The sequence below is a fragment of the Urocitellus parryii genome, chromosome 9, assembly GCF_045843805.1.
Source record: "Urocitellus parryii isolate mUroPar1 chromosome 9, mUroPar1.hap1, whole genome shotgun sequence".
Classification (NCBI taxonomy): domain Eukaryota; kingdom Metazoa; phylum Chordata; class Mammalia; order Rodentia; family Sciuridae; genus Urocitellus; species Urocitellus parryii.
In genome coordinates this window covers 120054544-120068016 of record NC_135539.1, presented here as the reverse complement: position 1 = coordinate 120068016, position 13473 = coordinate 120054544, and the positions used below count along the sequence as shown (strand labels likewise).

Below are 13473 nucleotides of genomic sequence, written 5' to 3'. Positions count from 1 at the left end.
AGACATCCACAGACTGAAGGTGAAGGGTTGGAAAAAATCATACAACTCACATGGACTGCAGAAGCAAGCAGGGATTTCCATCCTCATATCAAATAAAGTAGACTTTAAACTAAAGTCAATCAAAAAGGATAAAGAAGGACACTACATACTGCTCAAGGGAACCATACACCAACAAGACTTAACAATTATAAATATATATGCCCCAAACAATGGAGCATCTACATTCATCAAACAAATTCTTCTCAAGTTCAAGAGTCAAATAGACCACAACACAATAATTTTGGTGACTTTAACACACCTCTTTCATCATTAGATAAATCTTCCAAACAAAAGCTGAACAAAGAAACTACAGAACTCAATAATACAACCAATAACTTAGATTTAACTGACATATATAGAATATTTCATTCTTCAAACGAGTGAATACACTTTCTTCTCAGCAGCATATGGATCCTTCTCTAAAATAGATCACATACTATGCCACAAAGCAACTCTTAGCAAATATAAAAAAGTAGAGATACTACCCTGCATTCTATCAGATCATAATGGAATGAAATTAGAAATCAATGATAAAATAAGAAATAAAAGCCACTCCAACACCTGGAGACTAAATAATATGCTACTGAATAAACAATATGTTGCAAAAGACATCAAGGAGGAGATTAAAAAAAATTTTAGAGGTGAATGACAATACAGATACAACATATCGAAATCTCTGGGACATGATGAAAGCAGTTCTAAGAGAAAAGTTCATTGCATGGAGTTCATTCCTCTTTTTAAAAGAAGAAAAAGTCAATGAATAAATGACTTAACATTACATCTCAAAGCCCTAAGAAAAAAAGAACAAATCAACACCAAAAGCAGCAAAAGACAGGAAATAATTAAAATCAGAGTTGAAATCAATGAAATTCAAACAAAAGAAACGATTGAAAAAATTGACAGAACAAAAAGTTGGTTCTTCGAAAAAATAAATAAAATTGATAGACCCTCAGCCATGCTAACAAAGAAAAGGAGAAAACTGAATCACTAACATACGTGATGAAAAAGAAAATATCACAACAGACAATACAGAAATACAGAAGATAATTAGAAATTATTTTGAAAACTTGTACTCCAATAAAATAGAAAATATCGAAGGCATCTACAAATTTCTAGAGTCATATAATTTGCCTAAATTGAATCAGGATAATCAATTTCAAGTGACAAAATAGCAGATGCCATCAAAAGTCTAAAAAACCAAGAAAAACCCAGGGCTGGATGGATACACAGCCAAGTTCTACAAGATCTTTAAAGAAGAACTAATACCAATACTCTTCAATTTATTTCAGGAAATAGAAAAAGAGAGAGCACTTCCAAACTCATTCTATGAGGCAAATATCACCCTGATTCCAAAACCAGGCAAAGACACATCAAAGAAAGAAAACTTCAGATCAATATCTCTAATGAACATAGATGTAAAAATTCTCAATAAAATTCTGGCAAATCAAATATAAAAACATATCAAAAAGATCATGCACCACAATTAAGTGAATTCATCCCAGGGATGCAAGGTTGGTTCAACATACGGAAATCAATAAATTTAATTCATCACATCAATAGACTTAAAGAAAAGAATTATGTGATCATCTCAATAGATGCAGAAAAAGCATTTGATTAAATACAGTACCCCTTTTATGTTCAAAACACTAGAAAAATTAGGGATAACAGGAACATATCTCAACATCATAAAGGTTATCTTTGCTAAACCCCAGGCCAATATCATTTGAAATGGAGAAAAATTGAAGGCATTCCCTCTAAAAACTGGAACGACACAGGGATGCCCTCTTTCACCACTTCTATTTAATATAGTTCTTGAAACACTGGCCAAGAGCAATTAGGTGAAAGAAATTAAAGAGATATCACATAGGAAAAGTATTCAAATTGGCACTATTTGCTGATGATATGATTCTATAACTAGAAGACCCTAAAAGTTCCACCAGAAAACTTCTAGAACTAGTAAATGAATTCAGCAAAGTAGCAGGATATAAAATCAAAACCCATAAATCAAAGGCATTTCTGTATATCAGTGATAAATCCTCAGAAATGGAAATGTAGAAAACTACCCAATTTACAATAGCCTCAAAAAGAATAAAATACTTGGGAATCAACTTAATGAAAGAGATGAAAGATCTATACAATGAAAACTATAGAACCCTAAAGAAAGAAGTCAAAGAAGACCTTAGAAGATGGAAAGATCTACCTTGCTCTTGGATAGGCAAAATTAATATTATCAAAATGACCATACTTCAAAAAGCAATATACAGATTTAATGCAATTCCAATCGAAATCCCAATGACATTCCTCATAGAAATAAAAAAAGCAATCATGAAATTCATCTGGAAAAATAAGAGATCCAGAATAGCTAAAGCAATCCTTAGCAAGAAGAGTGAAACAGGTGGCATCACTATAACAGACCTTAAATTATACTACAGAGCAATAGTAACCAAAACAACATGGTATTGGCACCAAAACAGACTGGTAGAACAATGGTACAGAACATAGAGACTAACCCACAAAAGTACAATTATCTTATATTAGACAAAGTTGCCAAAAATATGCACTGGAGAAAAGGTAGCCTCTTCAACAAATGGTGCTGGGAAAACTGGAAATCCATATGCAACAAAATGAAATTAAACCCCTATCTCTTACCATGCATGAAACTCAACTCAAAATGGATCAAGGACTTAGGAATAAAACCAGAGACCCTGTGTCTAAAAGAAGAAAAAGTAGGCCCTAATCTCCATCATGTGAGCTTAGGTCCCAACTTCTTTAATAAGACTCCTGTGGCACAAGAATTAAAATCTAGAATCAATAAATGGGGTGGACTCAAACTAAAAAGTTTCTTCTCAGCAAAAGAAACAATCTGTGAGGTGAATAGAGAGCCTACATCTTGGTAGCAAATCTTTACCCTTCACACAGATAGAGCACTAATCTCTAGGTATATAAAGAACTCAAAAAGCTAACTACCAAAAAAAAAAAAAAAAAAAAAAAAAAAAAAACAAATAACCCAATCAATAAATGGGCCAAGGACCTGAAGAGACACTTCCTCAGAAGATGATATACAATCAACCAACAAATATATGAAAAAAATGTTCATCATCACTAGCAACTAGAGAAATGCAAGTCAAAACCACTCTAAGATTTCATCTCACTCCAGTCAGAATGGTAGCTTTTATGAAAACAAACACCAATAAGTGTTGGCCAGGATGTGGGGAAAAAGGTACATTCGTACACTGCTGGTGGGACTGCAAATTGGTGCAGCCAATATGGAAAGCAGTACAGAGATTTCTTGGAAAATTAAGAATGGAACCACCATTTAACCCAGCTATCCCTCTCCTCAGTCTGTACCAAAGAACTTAAAAACAGCATACTACAGGGACACAGCCACATCAATGTTTATAGCAGCATAATTCACAATAGCTAAACTATGGAACAAACCTAGATGCCCTTCAATAGATTAATGGATTAAAAAAAATGTGGCATATATACATGATAGAATATTACTTAGCAATAAAAGAGAATAAAATCATGGCATTTGCAGGTAAATGGTTGAGGTTAAAGAAGATAATGCTAAGTGAAGTTAGCCAATCTCCAAAAGCAAAAGCCAATGTTTTCTTTGCTATAAGGAGGTTGATTCATAGTGGGATAGGGAGAGGGAGTATGGGAGGAACGGATGAACTCTAGATAGAAAGAGAAGTTGGAGGGGAAGAGAGGGTGTACGGGTTATAAATGATGGTGGAATGTGATGATCATTATTATCAAAAGTATAAGTATAGGGCTGGGACTATGGCTCAGTGGTAGCACACTTGCCTTGTATGTGTGAGGCACTGGGTTCGATTCTCAGCACCACATATAAATAAATAAAATAAAGATCTATCAACAACTAAGGGAAAAATAAAAATTAAAAAAAATTTTTTAAAAAGTACATGTATAAAGACACGAATTGGTGTGAATACACTTTGTATACAACCAGAAATATGAAAAATTGTGCTCTATATGTGTAATAAGAATTGTAATGCATTCCACTGACATGTAATTAAAAAATAAATAAAATAAGTCATATTATAAAAAAGTTTCTTTACTGTAAATATTCTTCTCAAGCTCTTCGGAACAGGGATGAGAGGTGGGAGGGAAAGGGAGTGAGAAGGGAAATTGCATGGAAATGGAAGGCGATCCTCAGGGTTATACAAAATGTCATATAAGAGGTAAGGAGGGGTAAGTCAAGAGAATACAAATGGAAGACATGATTTACAGTAGAAGGGGTAGAGAGAGAAAAGGGGAGGGGAGGGGAGGGGAGGGGGGATAGTAGACAATAGGACAGACAGCAGAATACATCAGACACTAGAAAGGCAATATGTCAATCAATGGAAGGGTAACTGATGTGATACAGCAATTTGTATACGGGGTAAAAGCGGGAGTTCATAATCCACTTGAATCAAACCGTGTAATATGATGTATTAAGAACTATGTAATGTTATGAACGACCAATAAAAAAAAAAAATAAAAATAAAAAAAAAAAAATAAAAAAGTTTCTTTAAATAGAAAAGAACATAAATATAAAAAATTTTGAAAAGATACATGATGTCTTTAAAATTCAGAACCTTTGTTCATTGAAAGATACCATTACCAGGGATGGGTTTGTAGCTCAGTGGTAGATTGGTTGCTTGGCAGGTATGAGGTACTGGGTTCGATCCTCAGCACCAATAAAAATAAATAAAAAAATAAGTGTCTATAGACAACTGAAAAAAAAATTTTTTTCAAAAAAAAGAAAGATACCATTACTAAAGTGAAAAGATAAGTCATAGAGTAGAACAAGATATCTACAATATATACAATCAGCAACGGGCTAATACAACTAATATAGAAAGAACTCTTACAAATGAATTTAAAAACAGATTTAAGAAAATGAGAAGAATCAATTATAATAGTGGATGCCCAAATGGCCAGCAAGCATATAAAATATGGGGAGGTTTGAATATCACTACTCATCACAAAAATGCAAATAAAGGCTACTTTCAAATAGTACTACATATCCATCAGGTGAACTAACACAAAATATGAAACGTTGGTGAAAATGTGGAGCAACTAGAATTCTTACACTGCTAGTGGTAGTACAAATGGACACAATTGTCTTAAAAACCTGTTTAGTAATGTCTATCCTTGTTGCCAGGAATTGCAGGGTCAAGTATAATACCAGAATAATTAATTTTTTTGCATGTTTATGCAAAAATATGAACAAGACTGTTCAAAGAACTAAACAATGCTTCCTTCACAGTAGAATGGACAAAATAAAGTAGGGTATATTAATATGAGAATAAAAATAAACCTCAAATAAAAGTATCTCACAGACATACTTTTGAGTGAAAGCTAGATCTTGAAAAAAAATGTTCTTATTATGTAATTCCATTTATATGAGGGTCAAACAGACACAACTGATTTTTATCGATATAAGTCAACATAGTCATTATCTCTGCAAGGAGGGGACAGGGAAGATGCCTCTGGGGTCCTGGCAGTATTCTATATGTTGATCTGAGGGGTGGCTACATTGACATGGTAATTATAAAAACTCATTGATCTGTCCATTAAGATTTGTACACTTTATATGCTACACTACAGCACAAAGATCTTATAAAGACAATTTACCTTGAACTTAAAAATATGAATCAAGGCTAAAATCCAATCCCAGATTTCTATCAGTTTATGCCAATTTTAACTAATGTATTACTGTTTCAACAAGACAACTGTTGAAGTAAATATATAATCACTACTCTGAGGATTACATAAGCAAAACATGTATGGATGAGAATAAGCCACATAGGAGAATAATTTTCCAAATTCTAAATAATGATATTCAAAAGTACTGAAGCTTTTAGAATACAGACTAGAAGACCACAATATTGCTTATTCACATAAACTCCAATATAATGAGCAGACATCTTAATGAGGAAAATGATTTAACCAAGAACAAATATAGGCATATTTTACTCCTAAATAACCTCACCAAAGTATATATGAAGTACCCATTAAGTCTTACCTGAATGTGTCCGAAAATGCATTTCCAGACTTGATTTTCCTTTAAAAATTTTCTTACAAACGTCACATTGATGAAAGGTTGCTTTATATCTAAGAAAATAAAAATGTTTGCATTTTTCAATGTAATTTTTAATAATAATGAAAATAAGTTCTAATTTTATAACTGTACATATAATTATCAAATGAATAAAGCATAGAATTCTACAGAAACATGGATACTTTTAAGTATGGAGCTTGTTGCTGGTTCTTATTCCTCCAGTTATATTCAAAAATCCATAAAAAGAAGCCTTCAGATTTTCAACTATTTTAAATCACTTTTTATATCAGCTATTTAAATATACAAGAAAAAATTAATAGGACAAAAACAGATCAATAGTGGGCTAAAGGGAAGAGCAACTGAATACAAAGGGTATAAATTCTGAGGTTATGGAAATAGTCTGTATTCTGATGGTAGTGATTATATGACTTACAGAACTATTCTCTAAAACGAGAAAATTTCACTTTATGTAAATTAAAACATTAAAGAAACAAATACTGAGGCTGATTAGAAACTGCAGCAATCTCAAAATTCACATTCATCAAAAAGTTGACAATGCTCTCATCATTTCACTTCTTAATAAATATTTGATATTTGCACTTATAAATCAAATAAATTTCAAGGAATGAAATACTTGCCCCTCATTTTTATCATAGACATAAAACTATAAATTACCCAAAAGTTAACTTAGTGAGCAGAATACTATAGTGCCTAAGAGTATTTTTGAGTTAAATAATCTCAAATGTAAAATTTAATTGTGAGGACTAAGATATTTGCAAAAGAGTATTATTTAGTCAAAGTCTATGTCTACCCCCTCTTACTCCTTCAATTCAGTGAAAATAAGCAGGAAAAAATATGTCTTGCTCAATTCTTTAAGATCTATAAAGAAGCTATGATAAACTAGAAAAAAAAAACCAGCTGATTAACCTATCCGTAATTAAACAAAAAGCTCCAACTCTTCCTCAATCAAGACTCAGCCTATGTAGTAATTATGAAAAATTTTACTTTGTCACTTACTTTTGCCACACTTTCTCACCAAGGTGCACACTTTTGTAATGAACAGTGAGATGATCCCTACGACCAAAACATTTTCCACATTCTTCACACTGATGAGCCTTTTCACCTAAAAATAAAGTTCCAAATACTTTGATTATAGTATACATTACAGTTTGTTTCCCGCCCCCATAAATAAATGACCAAACAATAAGATCACATGTTAGGAAATAAACCAAGAAAGTAAAACCACCTATTATTCTGGGCTATTTCCTTTATATTCCTTTCTTAAGCATCTTTCCTAAGGGAATCTATATTTAATTTCACGAATGTAAATCCTTTATCCACTTGGAAAAGAAATTAACAGCCTTCTGCTGTAGATTTCAAATCTTACCTTTCAATGTAAAAGAGCAAAATAAATGAAATTACTTTAAAACCCAGGATATTTTTTAGTTGTTTATATAGATATATATGTCTAGATGTGAACACCTCAAATGAACGATACATTACATTGAAAAGAGGCTGTTTTACTATTTATAAAAAGGACCTGAACATTTTCAGATCTTTGTACTTTGCTTTTGAAAGATTTTCATCTGTGGGATTTCTTACTTTTGCAATAAGCCAAAATGCAAATGTAATGAAAAATCCTAGGTGATTTCCTATTTTTACATTTAGCTACAAATACTTGGTCTTTAAAAATCACTATCTCAGCTGGGTGTGGTATTGCACATATGTAATCCAGCGGCTAGGGAAGATGAGGCAGGAGGATCTTGAGTTCAAAGCCAGTCTTAGCAAAAGCGAGGCACTAAGCAATTCAGCAAGAACCTGTTTATAAATAAAAATACAAAAAAGGGCTGGGGATGCAGCTCTGTGGTCAAGTGCCCTGGTTCAATCCCCAATAGTAAAAAACTATACAAAACTAAAAATTACAAAAAATTGAAAATAACTGCAATCTGCCTCACTGATATGATTTAAGAAAATAACTATTATTTGTTGTATACTTTATATTTTAAATTATGCTTATTAGAATAATCACCTGTTCTACTGTGCTCTTAGAGATGGCTCTTTCCCATTATTGTGCTCACATAGTTGACTCTCTTAGAACTTCCTGAACATCAATCTAAGAGGAAAATATGAAAGAAATCCCCAGAATGTAAAAATTATAAATACAGTATAAAGATCTGAAATTGATCGGGATTATTAAAATACTCTTTTCCAAAGATGCTTTCAAAATTTAGTATAACATAAACAATTACAATCATTTTCCTTTAAAACATCAAAATTTTGCTATTTCTCAAATACAATCAAAGTGGGAAATATTATCACAGTTTCTTCCGTTAAGGATGTGACAATAGCAATAATTCCACATATCACCATCATATGCAAATTCAAATTTTTTGAGAATTTGTTTAAAATTAAATTTTAAACTATACTTTGTAGTCACAAAGGGTGACCAAATATATGATTAAAATTTCAGGGAATGTCATAAAATTACTTCTCTTTTAGATGCTTCTTTCAGAAAGGTTTTTAGAATTAGCATTAAAAAGGAGTAATCAATATCACCTAATTATTAAAACTACAGCTAATGTAAACATGATGTATTATGATGTTCTTTTTAGGTATTAAAAAATTCTGAAAATAGAAAAACAAAATATAGTCTACCTGAATGTATTTTTTTGTGCTTTGTAAGGTGGTCATGACGAATAAATGTTTTTCCACATTCATCACATTCATATCTTTTGTCATCATGGTGTACTCGTAAGTGAAGCCTATAAAGAAAAAAAAGTGCAGACCATTGAAACAGATGACAAATACTTGAAAATGAATAAATAATGAAAAATGGGCTGTCTACCCAACCTCCTTCAGGTACTATTCGTCTTGTATCTGTGACTTTCAAGAGCCTTTCTCAGTCTCTGTTCATTGGCCCCAGGGTTCTATTCACCACTTCCAAAAAAGCATTTTAACATTCGCACATGCTTAAACCACTTTTGGATAATATTTCTTCCCAACATGTTAGATCTTAAATCTATTTCATGAATCTACCAAATATCTGGGGTTGTTATCTGACTGGCCAAGTCTTAGAAACATCGAAAGGAGGAATATTACAGGAATAGAATCAGACAAATGGAATAACTGTACAAGTGACTAAACACATGATAATAATAATAGCAAATAACACAGCAAATAACTGAAGATTAGTACTATTCCAGAAGACAAGTGATACCACTTATAAATTGATAGTTCAGAATTTATTGTATTATAAAAAAACTCAACATTATGAAAATTACACTTTACCACTCTTTGCACTAGTTGAGGAAAATGGAACTCCTTTTATAGTCATTCAAACACAGATTATAAAGGTTTCGATTATTAAAGTTGATTTAACTTGAATCCTTCTATCCCTACAATCTATTATATATACCTACAATGTGTGTGTATATATATATATATACACACACACACACACACACACTCTTATCTTTTGTCACATATACAGTATACACATATATATATATACACATTTTATATATATATATATATATATGTATGTATACACATATACATATATATATCTCCTAGTAAAATGAAGAGATTTCTCATTCAAGTTGCCAAAATAAGTGTTGATTCTACCATAACTAAAATCAGTAATCTAACTGGACTGCATCTAAAGGAAAAACAATCTGTCTAAATTTAAGAGGAAAATAATAAATGAAAGTGTAAACACTAAAGCCTTATGACTAAAATTCTAGAAACCAATCATAAAATTAAAATGATACAAGCATTTCCAAAAAGCAGTTATATATCTAGAAAAACATTTTCATAAACTTCAAATGTGGTCAGAGATTCATTCATAAAATTGAGAATTCTAGAGTTTTAAACTTGCCATGTTTTTATACTAAAGATATTCTTGTATAATGAAGAATGAAGAAATACAGCTGGGAACGTAACTCAATGATATAGCATTTGCCTAGCATGCTCAAGGCTCTGGATTGGATCCTTAGTACTGCAAACAAAAACATAAGCAAAAACAAACAAACAAACAACACCAAATTTGAAACAAAAAGGTTCCAAATAAATTCTTATTCAAGGAAAAATGAATAAATATTAAAATAATAACTTAGTAAAACCTTTAGTAAATTTGGCAATGAGGAAACATTTAATAATATTCTTTATAAATCTTTTAAAATGCTAATAAATATTAAAAATTGTAGAGAACAGAAAGCTTTTTATACAATTTTACATATGTTTAGAAATATTCAACAAAAAACATTATAAGAAATAAATAAAATGGAGATGTAATTGTATCTTACCTCACATAGGGAAAAATAGCTTTACTTACCTATATGAGCTTCCATGACGAAAACTTTGTCCACAAATACTACAAAGATGAGGCTTTTCTCCACTATGGATTCTCAAATGTTCTTTCAAAGTAGTTCTGTGTTAAAAATACATAAATTTAAAGTTTTATTATATACCCATGTATATACTACAAATTTCCAGAAAGATTAATAGAATGGTATACAAAGCCAGAGATAATATAGCAATTCTTTTTCCTACAATATTTTTACTCTCTACTGAACAGCAGTATACAAATATGCTTGTTATGTCTTTCTCATTAAAAATAAATTAAAAACACTGATTGTGGCATTCTTTGTTATTGGTTGCTTACAGATTTAACTATACAACTTAAGCACACTTTAAAGAAGTGTAAGTAAAAAATGCTCAATTATCACTACTGAATTGGGTAAAACTTATGTGGATTTTAGTACAGAAGGTTGAAAATATTTAAGGAATTCAGTTTATCAGTTTTTCCTTCCAAATGTGTGCTCATTACTTGTTAGATATTTTAAGGCAAAGAAAACAATACAGGTGTTACTGACTTTCAGGTGGTGATGTATAAAAGGAACCTATATAAAGGATATAATTTTTGCTCTTCCTAAGTCTTCCAGTCCCACTGACCTGGATGGGCTAGTGTGTAACCATTACAGCTCCAAGTAAACCACAACCAGCAGTCCCTGAAATTCTAACATTCAGAATTTTCCCACATACTAATGTGCTAAGTAAACATGGACATGTTATTTACAAGAGGAAAGGAAATGAAAAGCAACTGAGACTTGCAGGCTTTTAGCTGTCAATAGTAGTTTGTTTTTTAATTTCAGTCTCATTAAAAGGCTTAATATGAAATGAAAGTCAAGCTCCACCAGCAGATGGTGCACTTCTACAAGGACCACCAACACTTGACAAGTAACAGTTCCAGCACTGAGGAAAATACCCCCCCAAAATAACCAGACCCCTACCTTCTAAGTAGTTATAGTAAAAAGATAGAATTATCTTTGTTTTTCTTTTGGCTTACTTTTTATTTTTACAGAAATACTATTAGTAGAAAAATTAATTTATGCCCAAACAATAGTCTATATTTTTTCTATCTATAAATGATTTTATATAATGTACTATAATGATTTTACTATACCTCCATCATATCCATCTATTATTTTAAGAAAATGACATTTCTCACTGCTTTAGACTATGAAACTTTCACATCCTGAAGAGTGTATAAAATTTACATGTATTGTTTAAAATAGCATTAAGTACATGTGCAGATTAAGACTTAAAGCTTCTCCTTAATCTCATTTTTTACTCCCTCTTCAGAAATAATTATTCCCTTTTTGTTGTTGTTTTATTCTGAGGATAGCCCCAAAATAACATTTCTGTGGAAGAAATTAAATATCCTTAATTAACATTAGCATACAGAAGTTCTAAAGAGAGTGAATAGAGGCAAGAAACCAGACCTCCTCTAGTATTCTGTTCTCCTAGTTAAAAGATAAAAATGCTAGCAAGTAATTTAACCAATGACAACCCTCAACAAGTCTTAGACCACACTAATACCAATATGGACTACACATTGCATATGTTACGTATCTGACATTTTGGTATTTTCATGTACTATCCTCCTGTCAATGCCCTTTGCTTGTCTCCTATGTTAGAACTTTGTTTTCCTATAGCCCTTGTCTTCCCCTTTGTGAGATTATTCTTGCATTTTGGTAGTACACACTCTGTATTAGTTCATGAGAAATAGGACATTAAAAGCTATTTTTTAACACCATGAAAACGTGTCAAATTCTATTCTCAGATGCAAATGTTTTCTTTTAAGAACTGTAGGTTGGGATTATTTTTTTTCTCCAAATTTTCAAAGTACTATTACATCATCTTACTTCTAGTGTTGCTGTTGAGAAAAGTCCAAGTAATTCTATTCAATGCAGTGACCCTACCCAACGAAAAGCATATAAAAAGTTTCTCTTTGTCTCTGGTGCTCTGAAATATCAGTGATGTATATTTTCATCTAATGACCTAAGCATCTGCTGGGTCATTTCTATCTGGCAATTGATATTCTTCAGTTCAGGATATAATCTTGCATTATTAAAAATAAATTTCCAGCCCTCTATGTTATTTCTATTCTTTCTGAAGTTCCTATTCAGATGCTAGATTTCCCCGATCCTCTAATGTTCTCATCTTTATTTTTTATATTTTTGTACCTTTTTTCCTTCACTATTTATCCTTTAGCTCTCCAATTGATATCTATACTCTGGCCATCGTGCTTTGAATTTCTAGGAGATTTATTAAGTGATCCTTTCCTACAGTATCCTACCCTTATATAATGGATTCTGAATCTTCAAGTAGGGAAACAATTAGTAATTGTTTACTTAAAAAAAAAAGTTTTCTTCTTTCTTCATAATCTGTTTCCTTACAGTCCTTTTCCCACCCCCTCTGTTTGTGCTATAATCTATTTTCCATGTTAAAGGTTTTCCTCTACATCTTTGACTATCTGCTCATGATTCAGTGATAGGGACAAGATATTAGCAGAAGAATCCCTAGGGCTTACTCCTTTCAACATTCACAAGGCATTTAATCATATAACATTGTGGCATATTCTAGTCCTGCAATCCTCTTTTGGGAAAAGGGCTGATGCCCAGCAGAAATGGCACATTGGGTCTATGGAAAAGAATCTAATGATCTAACTTCAAAAACTTTCAAAGTATTTACTCTAGTGCTTTTGATCTGTCTCTCCTTCACTAGAGTTCCAGTGGTACTCAATACTGCTAGTTCCTATACCTTGTGTGGATTCTGTGACAAACTAGGCTTTTTCCATTTCCCTTGGTACTTTGGGATTTGTCTTTTCTTAGATGTATTAAGTCAGTTACAAGTGATTCACCTGCTATATAGCTTTCAAACCTGAGTTGCCATGTTATCTTTCTCTTCTCTTTGTAGCTTAATGTCTTTAAAAAGCAAACATAATGCCTTTAATATATTTTAGTGGGATTTCAGAAACAAATGAAATGTTAAGTTAAATCAATCATCTAAACCTGCAAATC

At 31.7% G+C, this 13473-nt stretch overlaps 1 protein-coding gene across 1 annotated transcript in view; it reads right to left on the bottom strand.

The window, feature by feature from the left end:
- The window catches only part of Zbtb41 (zinc finger and BTB domain containing 41), a 51103-nt gene that overhangs the window by 21103 nt on the left and 16527 nt on the right, over window positions 1-13473 (bottom strand). Inside the window, exons 7-10 of the mRNA XM_026401501.2 lie at window positions 10443-10538; window positions 8765-8871; window positions 7127-7232; window positions 6074-6162 (exon numbers count right to left, since the gene is read on the bottom strand). Of these exons, the coding sequence (XP_026257286.1) occupies window positions 6074-6162; window positions 7127-7232; window positions 8765-8871; window positions 10443-10538 (398 nt within the window). The remainder of the gene's footprint in view (window positions 1-6073; window positions 6163-7126; window positions 7233-8764; window positions 8872-10442; window positions 10539-13473) is intronic.